Raw genomic sequence first — 21,898 nt, 5'->3', positions numbered from 1 at the left:
ACCGGATGCTGTGCTGGCATGCATGAAGTAACGTGCATCTTGAAATAGAAGAGATTAGTTAGATTTATTTTATTTTTTTACTTGGCAATGATGCATTTTGGGACTGTTCATTCCAGCATTTAAAAAACTCCTCTAACCAACCTAATTTGGGCGCTATGATTATGGGTCAGGTTTGAAATTCAAATATGACCATCCATAACCAGGGCTGGACAGTGCAAGCATTTTACTCACATTTGCTACTAAAAATAGAACAGTGTGAATTGTAAAACGCAATAAGGGGCACGTGTGTGAATACAGAATTCAATCGTTCAATTCATCAACTACCTAGTCTCGCTGGCCAGCCTCCTCTCCCTTCCGTCCGAGGAGTCTGGGGCCGCAGGTCTCCATAGCGGGATTGCGATGGGCGGCGCTTAGCGGCAGTGCCCTTGGAAAATAGTTTCCAACAATCCAAACTTGCCGTTTTCAGCACGTAGCCACGAGCTAGCGCGTAGGTTTCTGCCGTTAGCTTGCTAGCTAGTTAGCGTTGTTGTTTTCACTGCGGCGGCAGGGCACTATTTACAGCGAGTGCAAAAAATAGGTAGGGACACGCACATCCAAAAATAGGCCACACTGGGCCTGGGTGCTGGATCAATAGAGTACTTACAGTGAAAAAAGAAACAATCCGCACACCGAGGAGCTCCCGTTTAGGTTATTTTTATTTGCAACACAGCGTGACGTTTCGGGCACACACCGGCCCTTCCTCACTATTTACAGCGACACACAGGGAGGAGGGAGCGGAAGCCGCTCTGATTGACATGGTCGGAGCCAATGACAGAGACAATGACATTGATCAATAATGGCCCATTTCCACCGCTGGTATCAGCGCGGCCCCGCCCAGCTCGTCTCGCTTTTTTGTCTCATTCCACCGATCAAAAACATGGACAGCCCAGGTTGAGTTGGGGTTGAGTCAGGCTAGTTTTGGTCCCTGCTTTGTTGAGGTTCCAGCGCTGTGAACCCGGTACCATACCGTGACGTGAAAACACTGCAGACGACTGATTGGTCAGGCAGAATCGTATTGACTGTATCTACTGTCAATGCTGGATACCAGTTTAGTGGGGCTTACCTTCTCTTCTGTTCTGTTAATGTTATTTCCATCAGTCTTTTGTGTTGCTGCCTTCGGCTCTGGTGAAATAAAATCGATCTCCTTGCTCAGCTTTAACATGCGGTGGTTTTCAATTGTTTTGAGAGAGAAAAAGTCCGCTCCTCGGGAAGCCCTTTGTAGTTGGCTCCGCTAGGCCGGAGGCGGGGGTTTAGCGAAGCCGCGGTCTTGCCTGGTGAGAGGTAGTCTCTTAAAACAGACTGTCTCATCTACATCCGGCGAATGCAGCTAAACAGTCTGTACGTTACACCCACAACATGCACAAGGAATTTGGGAAAAAACCTTCAGACTGGAAGGAAGTTCGACAGAATCCGACCAATCACGACACGTGTGTCCACGGAAAAAAATTCTGATTGGACTAATGAGCGGAAGACCCGCCTTAAAAAAATTCTGATTGGACTAATGAGCGGAAGACCCGCCTTTCTGCTTCCTATTCCGGTTGGCGCATGCTTCTCCCCCACGAATTACAGACGGTATGGCGGAAGCATTTGAAAATTGCCGAAGCCAACTCGTCTGTTTTAAGAGACTAGGTGAGAGGCCGCCGGGGTAGAGGCTTCCTTTCTCCGTGTAGCGCAACTCCCGTCCCCCGCGCAGTGCATGCATGTGAGTTTGAGTAACAACAAAGTGATATCCATTCTCCTGGCCGATTGTCACATTTGCCCATGTACACTGTAGGTCATTTAGAGGCACCAGTATTTCATAAACAGTTTAAAAGTTCTGTGTATGGATTTAATTTTAACGTTATACGTGCCTACTTCGGCTATGGGCGGAGGACAGATATGCGGTCGCTATGACGACCAGGTGTGGGCGGAGGTGAGTAAACTTGCTATAGAAACAGAGTCTATATCAAGTAGAGACGAGTAAGACCAGGTCGAGTAGAGCTGTACTGTGCTGTTATATGTGGTGGAAATGAGCCATAACATGGTCGTTTTTCAAGTAGGACTTGATAAAAAGCATGTGATCGACTCATCAGCGGAAGTCAAGGTCCCTATTTAGAAGACCGACCGAGACCAACAGAGAGAAGTGTCTGACTGACTGTTACGCATTTGCCAGTTAGATGACTGGCAAGACAAGAGTCACATAAACAGATGGAATTTAAATGTATCAGACGATGGATTTGTACACGGGAGATAAAACTACAGCTGCAGCAGACAATAGTTATGGCCAGCGTTAGCTGGCTTGCATGAGTGACATCTCTGGTTAGCATCTAATGCAGGGGTGGGCAATTATTTTTCATGGGGGGCCACATGAGAAACCCAGATTGTTGCTGGGGGCCGAACAAATATTGTCATGCCGTAACCCAGGAACTGTGATGATAGAGAGGACCACAAAAAAATTTCCTCGCTAACAGAGCGCCAGATTTTGCTGAGCGTTGGGGGCCGAACAGCGCCGGCGCAAATTTTTTGGGGGCATTTGAAGTCAGGTTTAGAGGAATACCTCATTTTAAATTAACAGTTGTGATGTCATTATTCAGTCTTAAACACCAATATTTGATCCTTTTCTCCCTCACTCCTATGTCATTAACTTTTTTGACCACCTGCCAATATGGCTGCTATATTTTAAAGTTACCAGCCAATTAGAATTTCCACTAGCCAAAATGTTTTTCTTTAAATAAACCAGAATATGAGTGTGTTAATTTAAGCATAAGTATCAGTAAGTGGCCCGGGATTCTCAAAGCCTGTGTTGAGGGTCACACGAACAAAAATGCACTCTTGAAGCTAAATAAATCCAAAAGCAACAAGTTAATTATTTCCATTTTTACTTCAATGTAGAACAGTCATTTCTTACACATGATATTACTTTTAGCCTTTTAGTCATAAAGATTATTGAAAGATATTCCATACCAGACTGAAATGTTATAACAGAAGTGGAGTATTGGCCAGAATGACATGAACATTTGGACACTTATTCAGCGGGTACCTTGCATGTTGCATTCAGGTGCACTGTAAAAAAAAAAAAATTGCAATTCCAGCGCGGGCCACACAGGGGGCGCTATGCGGCCCGCGGGCCGCCTTTTGCCCAGGTCTGATCTAATGCAATCATCTAATGTTAGCAGCGCAAACGTTAGCGAGCATGCCACTCACTAAGGTTATCTTCAAAAAGACTTGTTGACAATCTGGCTAACGTCTGTTAGACCATCTTGCAGCTACTGTATGTGAATAATGTTACACAGCTTAGCCAAGGCCGGATTAACCATAGGGCAACCGGGGCAGGTGCCGCGGGGCCCTCGGGGTGAAGGGGCCCTCCAAATTTTTTTTTTTTTTTTTTGGTCGGGCTCATGTTGGGCTCCACAGAACTATGACACAAATCTAAGACCAATCAGGACAAAGTAAAATGTGTTTCCAAGAAGATTAAGTCTGATGATTTAGTCTCATTGGATGCCTGTAGGCAAGTGGTGACCAGGGGCGCGGGAAGTGGGGGTGCTTGTGGTGCTGCGGCACCCTCTGCTGTTTTGTATTGGAAATGTAATGTCAATTATTTTTTCATCATTGTAAAGCCACAGCACAGTGAAGAGGATATTAATGTGAAGATTAGCCTCTTCCTTTTGCTCTCAGAGTGCATCAGATTCATGCATTTTACTTTAAAATGTACAAAATTTCTTTGTCCAGGGGGGGCACAGACCCCCCTAGAAACCCCCCAGTCAGACTAATATATTTATCCTGCTGGTGCTACCTGTTTGGAAAGCCTAGAATCGCCTATGAGTGAGTGAGAAACTGAATCTCAGAAACTGAATAATGACATAACAGTATAATACTAATGTTAATTTAAAATGAGATATTCCTCTAAATATGGCGAAAAAACATCCAAACATCCGGACGATGGGTAGGGGGGCCCCTGGGAGCTTCAGTGCCCAGGGGCCCCTGAGGGTGTTAATCTGGCTCTGAGCTTAGCTGCATATTAAAAACCCAGTATCTAACGTTAGTAGTCTGGTCAGGGACTTTCACTGGATGAAGGGTAAACACCTGAATAATGTCTGGCAGACAGTATTCAGGTGTTTACCCTGCATCCAGTGAAAGTCTGTTGCCTCATTCTGATGTCACACTGGGATATGTCACTTTCCAGCACATCAGCATTATAATGATAATACACTTTATTTGTATAGCACCTTTCTTAAAAAGGTTACATGGTGCTTGTACAAGTAGGCTAAAAAAAAAGTACAATACAAATAAAATGAAGTTAAAAAATTAAAACATAGCACAGGCTCTTTCAAGACAGCCCTAAAAACCTTTTTATTTAGGAAGGCTTTCTCGTGCTAACTTTTTATCAGTTGTACTGTCTGTTATGTTTGTAACTCTGTAGCACTCTGAGATTCTCTGTGAATGAAAAGTGCGGTATAAAATAAATAAATAATAATAATAATTATTATTATTCATTATAATGCAATACACACAACATGATAAGCACACCAAAGACCAATGGTATGAGGGAAAGCAATTATAAACAAGCAACAAGCATTGAAGAAATACATTTTTGGGGGGATTTTAAAAGTGAATAGATGGGCATATTGTTAAGCAAATAGATGACTTAATAAATGGTTATTATAATTACATGACAACAATAGCCAATGAGCTGCATTGAGCCAATCCGGTAGGAAATGCATGTCGCATCATGAGAATACTCAATTTGAATTGAATTAAACGTAATTATAAATATATAGAATCGTATGTATGTATATGTGCTATATCGTTCTGTACTGAATTTTCATTGCGCCCCTAAAATTCTTTATGTGCTCATAACTTTTGGTAAGCGTCTAGCCCTGTCCATAACCACCAGGGATGCACGCACCACAACTATTTGCAGACTTTCCAGGGATGCGCAAACCCAAACTCGGTGTGGTGCAGGCTTGCCAAAAATGCTAACAGTTTAATAGAGAGCTGCAGGGATGACGTATTTTTGTAGTCAGAACGCGGAAGTCCCGGACTTCCTGGTTCTTCACTGTTTCTGCCTATGGGATTCTTGAAAGGGTTTTTGCCGCAATGCTTCAAATAAGGTCTCTGGGCAACGGAAGCTTAATCAAACGCGAACCAGAGTTCAGTCGGATAATCTTCACACATGAGGATCACTTTCATGAGTTTTGTAGCGTAAATGCGAGCCCTAGAAGTAAAAAGCTCGAGCTAAGCTAATCCAGAACTACACACTGTCGCATAGGCTTCCACGTCACGTCACCACTCAACCTGGACTGTTGTTGATGTGTGCACTGATTACCCCAGGCTGAACGGGCTGAACCAGGTGAGGGAAAGAGAATTTCCGTGTTCGTCCTTTGAAGTGGTGACGTTACTGACGTATATATCTCCATCGACTCAACGGTGTAGTCTCATTTAGCCGTTTGCTAGCTAGCCGCCCTTTTAACGGCACGTAAAAGCTTCAAAACTCATAAGTTTTGAAGTGGTCCTCGTGTGTGAAGATGATATTACTAAACAGTGGTTTGCGTTTGATTAAGCTTGCGTTGCCCAGAGAGATTATTAGAAGCATCGCGCCAAAAACCCATTCAAAACTCCCATAGGCGAAAACAGTGAAGAACCAGGAGTGTTAGCATCGATGATTTCCGGACTCGTTCCTGCGGCTCTCTATTTGGGAAAATGGAAAAAACAGCTTTGTCAGTCCCTGCCTATGCCAATGCTCAAGGCCCATGTGCAGTTTCAGATTGATTGGCCAACCTGTTTGGGAGATAAATGGATGCAGACAGACAGACAGACAGACAGACAGAGAGTTTTCCTCATTCCTGTAACCTGCGTTGTGTTGACAGTCCTGGCAGCCATGCATGTTAAGGGCTTACCCAGGGGTGGAGGTGGAATTCGATCTCCCACTTGCAATGCACATGCACTAAGTGCAACCTTATAAGAGCTAGCTCCATTAGCGGAGCTGGTTACACTAGGGAGTTTGAGTTTCACTACCACTCGTGACTCACGAGGAACTCCAGTCCAACTTTGATGAATCTTGAAGGGTCGATGCATCCGACTTATCGGGGCAAGAGTTTCCTGCATCATTTGTGTGTGTGTGTGTGTGTGTGTGTGTGTGTGTGTATGTGTATGTGTGTGTGTGTGTGTGTGTGTTGTGTGTGTTATGTGTGTTATGTGTGTTATGTGTGTGTCCATAGGCTGGTCGTAAGTGGCCTGCAGAGGGCAGGACTGCCCAGACCGAGAGCCAAGGCTCTGGCCAAATTCTGCTCTATTTCTGCAATGATTGGCAGTCGCCAAATTTGGAGGAGGCGCTGTTTCCTTTATCCATAGATTCAGACTAGATACATCTGTCACTATAAGATTTCCCATTGATTGTGCATCTATTATTGTTTGTGTTCAAGGATTTTTGTCTAAATGTGAACACAAATAAAGGTATTAAAATTTTAGGATCAATTTAATTTCAATTTTCAACTTTAATTAATTTGGAAATCTTACCATTTTCAGGACTGGCAGTAGATAGGCTGGTGTGGTCAGTGCTAGGACCCCCAGCAGCATTTGATACTCTTTCCCAGTCGCTCGCTCCACTCTTTGAACAGTTTTTCATTCCACACATGGTCTCATCGTCAAAGCCACAGTACATCTTAAATGCAATGGATGACTCTGTGGAGGTGTATGAAGAACATAGGATACAAGAATATTACCTGTTTTGCTCAAATACAACTTAAACATCAGCTCAAAAAATCAGCTCAAAAAATTCAGAATAAGAAAACATCTCCTGCTCCGGTTCTACCTGGCCATCATACAAAGCATCCTCACCTTCTCCATAACAGTTTGGTACAGCAGTCTGGACACTCACTCCAAAAACAAACTACAGAGAATCATCAATAAATCCTCCAAAATAATCCACACCCCCCTTCCGTCACTTGAATCACTCCACCGCCAAAGGACAATAAATAGAGCTAAAAAAATAATTTCTGACCCCACTCACCCAGCACACCACATCTTCCAGCTGTTGCCCTCCGGGAGGCGCTACAGGTCTCTGCCCACCAAGACAACCCGTTTTAAAAACAGTTTCTTCCCCACTGCCATAAGGACACTGAACTCTCTATCCTATCTAACAACCCCCATATCACTGCTGCTATGACTGTATTGTGTTTTACGTATTATGATGTTCAATGTTGGACCATAGCTTACATATGAACTGTACTGAAAACAAATTCCACCAGCCTGGCTGTGTAGTCATTAAAGAATCTAATCTAATCTAATCTAATCTAATGAAGGCCTCACAATACTCGTATGTGCTCTGCATGAACAGAAAATGGGATACAGTACATTGCAGTAGTGATTTCAAATTAATGTCAGCATCCATATTCCCTATATGGCCCAAAGATGCAGACACCCTTGTCAATCTTCCTGGAAATGGTCTCATCTCATCATCCGACAAAAATGTGGGTTGGTTGGAGAATAATGCTTAAAAGCTTATTCCATTATACAGTGTATTCTACCAGTCCCATATATATACCGTTGTCTACAGTGGGGACTTAATAGTAGATATGTAGATATGATAATAGTAGTATATGATGAACGCAAATGATTATATTGAATATATCAAACAGCTGAAAAGTGGTTAACCTACAGTACCAAAATAAATGCCTCCCTGCATCTTGTAGAGAGGCATTTTCCAGTCAGCCAATGAGCCCTGTACACCAGTGGGAGAACTTGTGCAAGTTATCAACTGGGGTAGTACACCTTGGACTGGTTTGGACTGGTGTATAAGAATTAAGCCACTTCTTAACATGCAGTGGAATCCGGATTATAACCAGCTCCTAGGCGGTTGGCCTGCATGTTAAAAAACAATTAGCCGGCTTATGCGCACTCCCGTGAGTGCGGATCATGACCATCTGAGCCCCAAGTATAGGATCCGCATTATAGGAAAAGCAGCTCTTGTTTAACACTGGCAGCTCATGATCCAGATCATGTAGCTGTTATGTCTGAGTGGGCGGGTGGTGGCACTTTACAAACCATGAATGTCCCATCATTACTTTCATGAATGGACGTAGCGTTAGTTACGTGGCTGGATTATTTGGAAGAGAGCCAAATTAGGTGAGTAAACAACTAAAAGTTGAATCGTTTCTTTGTCCCCCATCTGCCAGTTTAAAAATGCAACAAGGGAGATGATAAGCCTACTAGAGTTGCACGATCTGATCTCAGTCAGATCGTCAATCGCCACCCTTTGACATCGCCAATACACGATGTCATCGCGCAAGCACATGGCTAATTAATATGGATGTTAACATCCATATTAATATATAGCCATGTGCTTCAGCTGCACTCTTGCTGTACTTTGCTAACTTAGCATCGATGCTAGCGGGACTTACCCAGCTGTCGTCATTGCCTGCTTTTACTGCTGCTTGCTGGTAATGTTAATCCCATCATTCCCATGTCAGAGAAAGTCTCCAGATTTGTCGCTAACGTTAGTCTCTTCTGAGAAAGATTGTCTCCAGGAGGGTCTGAAAAGTTTTCTCGAGTTGGATGCAGCCAAGTATTGTGTGAGGCAGCCATTTGAGGCAGCCAGTGTTGTGTGACTGTGAGCGTCCAAGCTAACACAACTGCGGAGAGGAGCCTATTTGGTTATGTCGATGAGAGGAGCTGACTGACTGACAGCCTATATCGAGACATAGGCCTAGCCTAACTTTTGTGGGGAGAAATAAATTGAAAACTAGTCAGATATGACTTGAATGCCACTTGTAAAATAAATCACCCACAGTGATTGACGACGGTGCGACCACTATTTTGACTGGGCGGCTTTATGTAACAAAGGCAAGCGCTCATTTTTGGCACATTGCCACCCCTCGTTATTGTGGTCGGAATGGATCCTCCGTTAAAACGGCATGTTTTTGAATGGAGTTTGGTTAAAGATTCGCCGGACATGATCCAGACTTCATGTTTAGAAGAGGCTTTATTGTGTCCCATAGCTGGATACAAGATAGTCCCATCCCCAAATCTTCAACGAGTCAGTCAGCCTGTGATAGTCCCAAGGATTACTTTTTGTGGATAATGCTACATCATGCCATGAAAACTGAACTTGGCTATGGGAATAACAGTGAATTCTTAAACTACCTTTAACTCATTTTGCTCTACATATATTAGCAAAAGACAGCTTGAATATTCGATGGCACTTACCGCAACTGTAGAGGCGGTTCAGCTTGAGCATGTCATCAGGACTCACTTCCAGTCTTTGACCAATCACGTATTGGAATTGTGGGTCTTTGGTGATAATGGTAGAGCCGTTGCCATTGGTAAACGCATTTTCACCATAGTGCATCACTGAGTTGTAGTCGTATGCAACTCCCTGGGTGTTGCTATTGGGAACTTTGTCAAAGTTCCCTTCTTTACCTAGAGACAGAACATCATCAATTACCTCACCACCCTAAAGTAATAAAAGTAAGTTGTGGTTGTAATGAATAAGAGTATCATGAATCTGAGTCAAACCTTCTAGGATGTTTTCCAACACAATGGTTACATAATCATCTCTGTCATCTCTGGACTGTTCGTGATAGAAGCCAAGAGCATGGAGGAATTCATGTTCAACGGTGGAAATTGTATCACAATCTTGTCCGATGGAGAGACCCTGTCCACCATTGTAAGACACTTGCCCAATGAATGAGCTACATCTAAAAAGGAAAAAGGTATACTATGATTTTCACATTTTCTTACGTCACCGATAAGCCAGTAAGTCGCTTTATCTAGTTTACATCATTTTAGTTCAACTGTCTTGCTCAAATACACTATGATGAAACACATTTTTAGCACCATTATTTGAAAAACAAGCCGCGGAGTCTAGTAATAGTGTGTGGCGTCTACACTGTCACGGCGTGGTCAATAGGGGTCGATGACATCATCACAGATGACATCACAATAGACCCTTCTCACGGGGGCCATTTTGTGTCGAGAAGCCAGGGTAAACACAGGTGCAAGCAAAACACTAGGGTGAGGGAAAACATGAGGGTTTCCAAATTCCAATCATGGAAGTTGGAAACCCTCATTAGTGTTTTGCTTGCACCTGTGTTTACCCTGGCTTCTCGACACAAAATGGCCCCCGTGAGAAGGGTCTATTGCTCGAAGGACATCACTGATAATAGTGACCTGGGGCCGGATTCACAAAACCTTCTTAACACATTGACTGCCAGCCGTTTTTTTTTTGCTGTAGGTAGCTTCTGCCAGGCCGTTTTTTGAGGATTCTGGCTCATTTTAAAAGAGCCGAGGATTCTTTTCTGCTTGGAGTTTGTGAACACAAAGTTCAGAAAAGTACTAATAGAATGTGTGCTTTCTCTGTCTAAAAGAGTTAGTTTGTAGAGTTAGTAGTTATGTAGATATTAGCCGTTGAGTACAGCATGGTTTGAGCGTCTGAGACAGGAAGCTGAGATAATCGCAGTTTTGTGAAATTCAATCAAACAGGCAGAACAGTCACTTTAACCATTTATTTTTGGCATCAGTGAGAGATCAGACATCCAAACAATATAGTTCCGAACGCCCTCTCCTTCAACTCCTCCCTCCGTGGGCGTGTCTAGTGGCTTTCAGCCTGCGTTTGTCACAAGCGAGTGGTCTGCTGCTGCTGCTGCTGCAGCGAGTTCGAGCAGCCTCCCTCCCTGGCAGCGAGTTTGAGCAGCCTCCCTCCCTGGCAGCGAGTGTGGATAGGTCTCACTCATCTCTTGGGTTTGAGAGCCCCGATGAAGCCCCGTGCGACTCTAGGCTTATGCAAATTTGCAATCCCCCGTGTGCTGCTGCTGGCGCGGCCCGAGAGCGGCGAGTCTGGTGACTGATGACTGTAAAATCGGCAAGCCATTTCCTTGAGAATGGAGGAAGCAGCCGCGGGAGGCGGCTGCTTTTGGTTGACTTTCTCTCTGTCGGGAGGGCACCGTCGCCACCTAGCTGCTCGGTAAAATAGATTATACACATTCAATACTTCCAATATCTCCATAGGAGACGCGGGGGGCATTGATCCACGTAGCACCGTCAAAAAAAAAAAATCTACGTATTATTAACGTATTAATACGTCAATGGCAGTGAACCGCTGGATTTTTTTTGACGTATATATACGTCAGTGGCAGTCAACGTGTTAAGAAAGAAAATCTTCTCAAGTGCCATTTTTTTCTTAACTTTGGTCTTAAAACGTTGAGTGCCAAGGACGAGATATCTCGTCTTACATAATCCAACCGTTGAGTGCCAAAGACGAGATATCTCGTCCTACATAAACATTTTTTTTTTTTGACGGTGGGACATCAATCAACCCCTTTTACGTCTTCTATACCACTATTGGAGGAAGAGAATGTGTATAATCTATTTTACCGACCACTAAGTGGCGACAGTTCTCTCCAGACAGAGAGAAAGCCACAGCCACGGGTCCGCTGGAGAAAGCCATTCTAATTTTCAAGGAAATAGCTGGGCGAAAACTCTTTCGATTTCACACACACACACACACACACACACACATGCGCGCGCGCGCGCACACACACACACTCGAGTACCTTTGCGCATAAATAAGACCAGAATCGCAAAAGCTTCTTCAAAGCTCTCAGCCGACACCTCAAGAAACGAACGAGCCCGTTCAGTAAGCCAGACTGCCCGAGAGCCGCCAGCAGCAGCAGCAGCAGCAGAGCGGAGTAGGCTGCCTCAAGATTGGAAGAAGGGGATCGCGAAGGAATTTCTCTCCCGTGTCTAACCCCCCCCCCCCCCCCTCGCCTCTCCTCTCCTCTTCCCCGCTCCTGCGATTCCCTTCTCTTTTTTTGGGATCAAACTCGCCTGTGACAAAACACTGCAAAGCCACACCTACGGAGGGAGGAGTTTGGAGACACACACACACACACACACACACACACACACACACACACACACACAAAACAGTATACAGACTTGCCCAAGGGCACCCATAATCACAGGCACGTGAGGTGGTTCTAAAAATCCATTTATCTCAAAACTGTCTGAAAATCTCTGAAACCATGCTGTACTCAACGGCTAATATCTACATAACTACTAACTCTACAAACGAACTCTTTTAGACAGAGAAAGCACACATTCTATTAGTTCTTTTTAGATGATTGGTGTTCACGAAGTCTTAACAGAAAAGAATCCTCGGCTCTTGTAAAATGAGCCAGAATCCTCAAAAAAAAACCTGGCACAACTTACCTACAGCATTGAAAAAACGGCTGGCACTCAATGTGTTAAGAAAAAAAATAGGATAAAATGCTATTCTCAAAAAATGTTCGTATGTATTTTCTTAACTTTCTTCTTATGTTTCTTCCTAAGAAAAAACGTAAGAATAAATGGTATTCTTGAAATAAAAGTTCTCAGATTTGTTCTTGATTTTTTTCTTAACTTCAAGACAGTCCTTCCCCTGTCTTAAAATTCCTACAGTGAAAAGTTAAGCCTCTAATATCATATTGAAACACATTTTAGACAAGTAGGTTCTAGTTCAAAGTCTACACAGCTACACCTAACATTAAGATGAACATGTATTGTACATCTTTATTTGGTGTTGGGTCACTCTGCCTGTTGTATTTGTTTTTATCTAAAAGCGGCCACTAGGCGGCAGTATTTCTTAAATTAACGTCAGAATGCCTACATGTTCAGTAGAAGAAGAATAAAACCAACGAAGAAGAACAACGTTAAGATGAGACAGCAAGCCTCTGTTACTGCTGTAATGCTGTAATGACGGAGAACATTCAGTAAAGACCATTTAAGTTTTAGAATAGTTTTCGTTTGTTTATTTATGTTGTAGAAGTTGCAGTTACTGTTGAGAAATAGAATACTGCCTATCTAGCTAATTGTCTTTGCTAGCAATAAGCTAGCAAGACAATTAGTGAGAGGCTTATTTACAACAGACATGACAGACAACAACAAACACCAGCCAATGTTTAAATCTTTGCCCTATAGTTGTCCTACTCTACCTGTAAATAGGTTTTGTAGATGGAAGCACTTTGTGTTGCCTCCTATGCCTCATCTCCTAGCCTCAAAAAGTTTATTAAGTTAGACCCTATCTTAAGAACACATTGGTGAATCTGGCCCCAGGTGTAAATGGCGTGTAAATGTAATTGCGTTTATCTAGAGCTTAACATAAGGCTCCTTGAAAGATGGAATATGCAAGAGGAGGTTTTAATGTGCATAGATCAACCCGATCTCCAAAAAAAACGTAAAATAGGAACGTTTGTGGACAAACGTTGCTATTTTACGATGTCGGCTAAGAAATTGTAAAATGGGAACGTATGCGTCTACAGCGGTGGGCGGGGTTTGGGCGTGTTTTATGGAGATTTTCTGTTTCTAACCCCTCCCCCTACTCTAATCCTCACCCTAACCACTCGGAACGTTAATATTTTACGTTTTTCGAGCCGAAATTGTAAAATAGCAACGTTGGTCCACATCGTTGGTATTATACGTTTTTCTAAGAGACTGTGTTGGCATAGATAGTGTGCATGGTCAAATTTCATTCACAAATGTATGCAAACTAGTGTAAACGCAAAACAATACAAAACAACAACAGCAGCAGCAACAACAAAAATTGTCATGACAGTTATAAGCTATTGCTGGACAATACGTACCCACTATTCTTCTGGACAGAAATGAAATAGTCCTCAGAGTCCCTGGGTTTGAAGTCAATGCATGACTTGAGTCTGAACTGGTCAAAGGCTCTCAGGATGACTCCTTTAGCATTCATCTCTTCAGTATGAGTTAATTGGTGATGATGCCAAGGTTGTGTTAAAGACATGAATGGTCCATGCAATGATAAAATGAGAGAAAGGTCAGACAATGACATGGATGGATGAGGTTCATTCATGTTCCTGGTACTGATCAAACACGTGTGCTGGTGCTTTCTAGTTGAAATGGGACAATATATCACAATTCAATATATGTGGGTCAGAGGCTGGGGGCCATGAAAAAAATAGTGACCTCTGACCCTGTTCACAAACAGTATAGGGTGTAATGCCGACCAACACAGCTGCGAGAGACTCAGCATTGACGCAGCCACACTCTGTGTCAGTTATCTTTATAGCCCCTTATCACACAAGCATGTCTCAAAGGACTTTACATAGCATCATCACAGTCATACTAGATCATGCTCTACACACAACATAGGTTACATACATCATATACGTGATGATGCTACACAAACACAGCATATCTTTGGACTGTGGGAGTAAACAAGCGCCCGGAGGAAACCCACGCAAATACAGGGGGAGAACATGCAAACTCCACACAGAAAGGACCGAGGGGAGATTCAAACCCACAAGAGCCAGTCACTGGCTCTGTTAAAGGAACACTCCGCCCATTTTCAACCAGCTTTGTATCATTAGAACATCAGTAGTATATCAGAAAATTGTAAACGGTTTTGAAGTCATTTAATTTGACAGTTATTGAGTGTTAACGTGTGGACCAGTGACATCACTGGTCCACACTAACTCAAATTAATAACTCATTAACTCAAATCAACTCTCAATAACTGTCAAACTATTCATCATTCATCTAGTTTGACAGTTATTGAGAGTTGATTTGAGTTAATGAGTTATTAATTTGAGTTAGTGTGGACCAGTGATGTCACTGGTCCACACTTTAACACTCAATAACTGTCAAATTAAATGACAGACTTCAAAACCGTTTACAGTTTTCTCATATACTACTGATGTTCTAATGATACAAAGCTGGTTGAAAATAGGGAGAGTGTTCCTTTAAGGGATATCACAGGCTTTATGTGCAGAGGCTCACCCACTGTGGGCAAGCCTGTGCTCGGACAGGGTCTTCCCGGGCCACTCTGTCTGCACAGACAAAAAAAGCTGCCGCTGTGTGTGCGCACCACTGGTGCCGTGTGTTGCACATAACATGCCAACATGTGCACGGGGCGTAGACAGTGCAACCTCTCCTCTCTCACTCCGTCATGGGGAGGAGGATAGAAGGCATCCAGCTGAATCAACCTAGACCAGGCCTATTCAACTGGTGGCCCTGGGGCCAAATCCGCCCCGCCAATCAAGTCACACAGGCCTGCGGACCATGGGGGGGGGGGGGGGGGGGGGGATCTCCTCTTTCTCCGCCACCTCTCTCTCCCTCTCTCTGTCTGTATCACCTCTCTCTCTCTGTCTGTATCAGCTCTCTCTCCCTCTCTCTGTATCACCTCTCTCTCTCTCTCTGTCTGTATCAGCTCTCTCTCTCTCTCTCTCTCTCTCTGTCTGTATCACCTCTCTCTCCCTCTCTCTGTATCACCTCTCTCTCTCTCTCTGTCTGTATCAGCTCTATCTCTCTCTCTCTCAGCCTCTCTCTCTATCATCTGTCTCTCTGCCGCCTCTCTCCTCTCTCTCTCCCCCTCTCTCGATGACACAGAGGCTTCACCAGTGGATACAAATCGAGTCCTGTTTCTGTTTTTCATCTGTGGATTGATTTTAATGTGTACCTTATTTTTTTATTTCTGTTTCTGAAAATAAATTAGAATGCCAGAAAGAAAATTCAAAACACGAGGCTATGATAATGCGACTTTTTGCAATGTAGTCAAATCAAAAATGTTAAGATGTGGTGGCGCTGATGATAATAATAGCTCAGGGAAATGCCCCCCGTGAAATGAGGAACTCTGTCTGGAGTGTGGAGCAGCTGGGATGGACCAACAGAGCACATACAGTACATCCCTCTATTAGCCGAAGTCAACACGAACAGCACTGCTGTCTTGAGAGACATGGCGCCGAAAGGTGTGTTTGTACCTGTATGCCAGTAGCAAAAGCAACCAAGCCACTAAAGGTGTGAAATATAACTTCATGAGAGATGAGCATTGAGGACTGGCTTGAGAAACACTAAACAGTTACAGTATACATGCCATAATTCAGTGGGCATTGCAAAAACACACACAAAAAATGTCACTATAAAGACAAAATTTACCAAGGCTGTTTTCCAAGACATATGGAACTGGGGATGTCCATAGTTCATTCTGATCAGTAATGGTGGACCTTTTTTTGGTGCTCTTCTATATATAAGAATATATAAGAAACGTAAGTCAATTCCACACATACTTTGGTTTTATATTTGACTGATGTACCTATACAAGTCACAATGTTAAACTTACCATGAGAATATCACCCCCAAATAAGTTTGAATCTGTAATACAAAGCAGAGAAAAGTGTTTCCAAGGAAATCTGTACAAGCATTTAATGGCACATGATGTGACTGATGAAGCCTCCACACACACACAGCTCTATTTCAAATCCCTTTGTGTTGAACTTTACCCTTGTTTATTTCAGTGATGTCCTTCTCATCATCAATTTCTGAAAAAAATAAATAGAATAAATGCAGCTTTGTGAACTTGCAGATGAAATAGAAAGATGTGTACCTTGTAAGCCATGAATTCAAACCAGCTGAAATGAAGAAAATCTTACCCTTCTTCCTTCGACCGGGCTGTTAGAAAAACACATATCATATCATATCATATCATGTCATATCATATGTTTTGAGCCATAACACAAATTAGGATTTTTAGAAAACACTAATCAAATCACTATCAATGTAATTATTAAATAAAAAATTACAGGACTTTTGTACCATTTTCCCTCATTATGAGGAGACACTAATTCATATTCATTTTAAAAACACATTTTCATTCAAATTAGATAAAATAAAATCAATAATGAATTTATAACTCTTACCATGGAGAATGTTGATGAGACCATCACCACAAGGAGAACATAGGTATTCATCCTCTTTACAGTATGTCTCTGGCCAGAGGCTATGTAAAAGAGGAAAAAATCCACACAGTAGGCTATATTATTATTAAAATGTATTTTGGTGAATATCTTAATAGTATCTTAATTTGATCATATTTGTAACAAATCAAATGAAGCGACTAATATCCAACAGAATGTATTTTATTTGTTCAAAACAAATTGTGAATATCACAACACAAACTTCAAATCATCAATTTATTAATTCTGTAAGTGCTTTACATAAAATACGTATTTATTTAGGTAAGAGTACAGAAAGTGTATATCTTATTGATAATCTTTACCTTCTACCAGCCTGTTGGTTGAGTGTGTCTCTTCGTCGAATGAATGCAGTAAGCTTTGAAGTACTATATATGGAGGCCCCTCCTTCATTACCACCACTGAGGTGCCCTTGAGCAAGGCCCTTAACATCAGCCGCCAGCCGCTCCAGTGGAGCTGCTCAGTGGCGCTTTACACAACAATGTAATGTAATATTTCTGCCTTTGTCTAAGTCTCCTTGAAGTTAAACAATGATCACTTGACAGTTAAGACATAAACCTCAATCAACACACTTTGTCTGTCTGCATTATTGTGAGGCGATCATCAAGTGTGCTAAAAATAAATTGTGTTGTGTTTTTGTCTTTTGATTTGATCTTATCTGATCGTTGCTTTGGTCATGGTACATCTACATTTTGACATTGGGATGATTGTTTGATGCTACCTTTAGGCGCGGTCACTGTACAGTTGACAGCCACCTTGAATTGCCGCTCCTAGGCGGATCTCGGCCAGCTGCCATGCATGATAGCTGAATTTTGTTACACCACAAGGGAGAACCGTTCGTCCGATCGACTTCAAACTTGGGGAGTCTGATGCTGAGAACCCAATGTAGTGCAGTAGTGCAGGATTTTGTGCAATTGCAGTTGCCTACTGGCAACACAAAAGGCAGTTTATCTCGAGAACCGTTCGTCCGATCAACTTCAAAGTTGGGGGAGTGCGCTGCTCGGAACCCAACAGTGTGCGGTGCCGCATTTCATGCAATTTGGACACATGCATAGTTGTAGCGCCACCTACTGGCAAGACAAAAAGAGGTTCGATCGGTTCAAAAAGAGAACCGATCGACTTAAATTACAATTGAATTTTGTGCAATTCGACCAATAAGATCACGGCTTTCACGTATCTCCAGGAGGACTGTCTGTCCGATCGACTGGGGAATGGGCACTGCACCAGTAATGATGAAATTAATCAATGGTTAATGGTCCACATGTTCTAAGTGCCTAATGGCTATTACAGCTGACTATATGCCAAGCTACTGGCTTTGGCTCACTGTATGTAGGCCTAAAAGTCTCTCTTTGATGTTATCAATGTAGATTGCATATATTACAAATATGTGCGTCAGGGCCGGCGTCAGGATGAAATGACTGAGGGGGCAGTTATAACTGGGGAGGGGGCTGATTTTTTTTTTATTTATTTTTTTTATATATTTTTATATCGTAAAACATAGGTTATGCCTATTTCTGGACTTTTTAACCATAATAACCTCTGAAAAGCGCAATAACAACACAAGAAAGACTACTATTCAAAATCAAACATTTATTTCACAGCAGCAGATTAAGGCATTAATAGAGCTGAGCTTTGCATAACGTGAAATGCGGGACCTGTCTGGAGCACTCTGAACATATATGTCTATATGAAAAGTCATAGAATAAACAATTGCTGCAAAAATCGACAAAAAATAAACAAAATAATAGCCAGTCAGTGCCAGGTTCATTAAATTAAAGAAATAAAGTGATCAGATGCGTTGTCTCCATCTTTCTGCTCATGGCATGCTGTGTGCTTGAGTGCAGCTGATTTCTCTCTCTCTCTCTCTCTGTGTGTGTGTGTGTGTGTGTGTGTGTGTGTGTGTGTGTGTGTGTGTGTGTGTGTGTGTGTGTGTGTGTGTGTGTGCGTGTGCGTGTGCGTGTGTGTTTTAATCACATCATGATCACTACAACATGCAATGAGGTTCAAATTTAATAAATAGCTACATCTCTGACACCTTGTGACAACCAAAGCACAGCAAATAGCGCTTCCCTGCCAATTCTGAAACAACAGAGCTATGTTTATAGGGGGTAGCCTACATCAACTTAAACTGATCAAATTTGATGAAGACTGCAGAAACAGCAGCCGAAACATGTCAGGTACAAACATTGCCTAACTGGCCTTTATAGATGAACTATTCTAAAATGTTCTATTTTTTTTAAGTGAGGGGGCAGATAATTTAACTGAGGGTCCAAAGCCCCCTGGCGCCCCCTCGTGGCGCCGGGCCCGGCGTATGGTTTACGAATCCATGAGTAAATCAAGTAGTATTACTGCTGCCAAGGTGGATCAATTCTCATCTGGGAATACATTATGTTGTTTGAGTCACAATATGTCGTATAGACAAATGATGTCTTGGACTATTTTCAATAATGAAGACTACTTAACAGCCAACGCCCAGTCTCGTCATATCACAGTGCACGCCCCCTTTCTTTGAGGTTGTATAACCCATTCATTGTTAGGCTCGCCCCCTTCCTCTGATGCTGTCTCCTCGCCCATTCACAGTTTACCACACATGTGGCAATAACCAATCAGCCCAAGGTATTCCTCTCCAGCTGATCCCAATCACCTAATCAGCATAGTATATCAGGGTCCATGTTTACTCTGTTTGCTATGTGCTGTGTATGTGCCATGTGTCATTCTCAGTTGCTTATCATCATCGCTGAAGCAGTTGTTTTCGCCCCACCTCCTCCCCTGACCACCACCATCGTCATGACTCCTGATTGAAGAATTCCCTATGGGGGATTTCCTATCCTATTCTTCACTGACGACGCCCTCTCATCATCTCAGGAGAGCATCATCATATCATGGACTCATACGCCAAAATTAATTATTTGTTGTATCATTAAAGCTTGTTATACTTTCTACTAGTCTCTCATTATTGAATAGTTGTTGCGTGCCAGAAACTTTTATTTGAAGCATTCAAAATAAATATCAAGATGCAAGAAATCCCACAAATTACTCTTCAAGATAAGCCAAAAGCATAATCCAAACAGAAATAAAAGGTTGACTCCACCACACAAAAAAACAAGGCCAGGTCGAAACCTGGCATACGGCCGGTGCATGGGATCGTCACCCATGTATACCCATACACATTTTAACAATCAACAGAACACATATAAGCGTCTGATTTTCCACCTTTTTTCCCTGTTTGTGTTTAGGGATGTTTGTGTTTAGGGATGCAGGATATATATATATATATATATATATATATGTATATATATATATATATATATATATATATATATATATATATATATATATATAGGGCTCTCCAGACAATGTGAACAGGTTTACATCACATTCTTCAGTGTAAAGCTATTTTTGGTGCTGCGTACCCTGACTATTTCTGCCTTTGTTGAAGTTTCACAATGATAGATTGGGTTCAACCAACCAGCAATCATCACATGCTTGGTCTGTCTGCATTATTGTTGATAATCATCATCAAGTGGCTGTGAAAGATGAGCAACCTATCTGAAAAATCTTTTAATTTGACAGTGAATGAAACGTGTACTCGCAAAAGACAAAAGGCAAGGTGTTATGTAATGCATAAAACGTCAGATGATGGGTGTCAAAATGGAAATTAGTATTCATATTTCAGGGTCTGCTGAAAGACCACAAAGCTGTTTCATCCTGTTTTTTGCCCCTGAATGGGATCTGTCATCTGTTGTGACGCTAGCTGTCGCAGTTCAAACTATGTCATGTTGCAGAACAAGCGCTACAGCTGTCATCACACAGGGACTTAATGACAGCTTTACTACACGAACTCCGGTGACTTACAGGTGTCCTCAACCTCTGAGGTGTGGCACAGCTTCCTAATTGACTGAAATCCAACTCATTTATCTTTAAAACACCCATGATTCGGACATTGTGTTATGTTTGTGCAATTAGATATTTATGCTGTCAAGATATATTTGATATATATAATTGAATATATTGAATTATAGAATTTCTTTACACAAAAAAATAGTACGGCATAATCATATAATTTAGTCTAAACAAATTTCAAATGTCAAATATATATATTGTAGCGATCCGGGGTTATGTGTAATGTGGTGTTTCCGTGTTAGCTAGGAACTGATGTGTGGGGGTTGTTCCTGGGGGGAACGGTGTGTATGTGACCATCCTGTCTGAGGCATGGTCAGTCAAGCTAGGTGAAGAGCTAGAGTGGTCGTGTGTGGAGCTAGCAGCAAGGCTACCGCTGGAAGCTATGAGAATGAGCCTGTGAATAAAAGCGCTGTACCAACTACTGTCTCCTGGTTCCTGTGGACGAATACCTGGTTCGTTACACTGGTGTCAGCAAGTAAAGCGGTAACGCCTCTGATTCGGCCGAGAGGGGAGAGAGTGAGGAGGAACGACGGAGAAAGTTGGAATCGACGGCTGATGGCTCGAGCGACCTAGCGGTAGCAGGCTAGCTGCGGGTGCTAGCTGCTAGGAGCACCACGTGCGATGGTGCGCGGCGGAGAATGGCCATTGGTGAACGGGAGGAAAGAGGAGCTGACGACGGGGATCAGCTCGGTGCTGGCAGGCATGGAAGCCCGTTTGTTGAAAGAAGTCAAACGGCTGTTGGAAGCGACTCCTGCCTGGGCAGTGGAGCTGTGGCGAATGCTGCGGGAGGTGATGCAACGCGTGCACGAGTTGAGCACAGAGGGAGCGCAGTGTGGAGAACGCCCGGAGGAGCCGCAACAGAGACTATGTTGGACATGCGGGGAACCGGGGCACGTGGCGAGGTGGTGTCGCAGCGGTCCCGGGGGACGGCAGGGAGCCTGTTGGGCATGCGGTGCATTGGGGCACCTAGCCAGAGAGTGTCAAGAAGCTGTCGGGGACCGGAGGACAGCGGGAGAGGAGAGACGTGCAGGCGGCAGACAGGTGAGACTCTGTTGGACGTGCCGTTCGCCTGAGCACTTAGCCAGAGAGTGCACTGAGACTTTGGGGAATGGAGGAGACACACAGCCGGAGCGGAGCAGCGGAGCAACAGGCAGAGGAACAGCGGAGCAGCGGAGCAGTGGAGCAGCCTGAGCAACAAGCAGCGGAGCAGCGGAGCAGTGCAGAGCCGG

At 43.1% G+C, this 21,898-nt stretch overlaps 2 protein-coding genes across 2 annotated transcripts in view; both read right to left on the bottom strand.

Moving 5' to 3' along the window:
* Positions 1-15,994, bottom strand: part of LOC310798865 (meprin A subunit beta-like) — a gene marked incomplete at both ends in the record, with an annotated part of 17,743 nt that extends 1,749 nt beyond the window's left edge. The window contains 6 exons of the mRNA XM_083661428.1: positions 1-38; positions 6,535-6,699; positions 9,223-9,435; positions 9,532-9,713; positions 13,635-13,752; positions 15,952-15,994. The exon at positions 1-38 is cut by the window's left edge and continues 178 nt beyond it. Of these exons, the coding sequence (XP_083517554.1) occupies positions 1-38; positions 6,535-6,699; positions 9,223-9,435; positions 9,532-9,713; positions 13,635-13,752; positions 15,952-15,994 (759 nt within the window). The remainder of the gene's footprint in view (positions 39-6,534; positions 6,700-9,222; positions 9,436-9,531; positions 9,714-13,634; positions 13,753-15,951) is intronic.
* Positions 1-21,898, bottom strand: part of LOC310798829 (uncharacterized protein) — a 153,412-nt gene that overhangs the window by 105,799 nt on the left and 25,715 nt on the right. The window contains exons 2-4 of the mRNA XM_083661387.1: positions 16,446-16,464; positions 16,296-16,334; positions 16,136-16,167 (exon numbers count right to left, since the gene is read on the bottom strand). Coding sequence (XP_083517513.1) covers positions 16,136-16,167; positions 16,296-16,334; positions 16,446-16,464 — 90 coding nt within the window. The remainder of the gene's footprint in view (positions 1-16,135; positions 16,168-16,295; positions 16,335-16,445; positions 16,465-21,898) is intronic.

The sequence above is a fragment of the Poromitra crassiceps genome (genome assembly GCF_964638095.1).
Source record: "Poromitra crassiceps genome assembly, chromosome: 26".
Lineage (NCBI taxonomy): Eukaryota > Metazoa > Chordata > Actinopteri > Beryciformes > Melamphaidae > Poromitra > Poromitra crassiceps.
The sequence above is the reverse complement of the archived record's forward strand: the minus strand, read 5'-3'. Positions and strand labels throughout refer to the sequence as shown.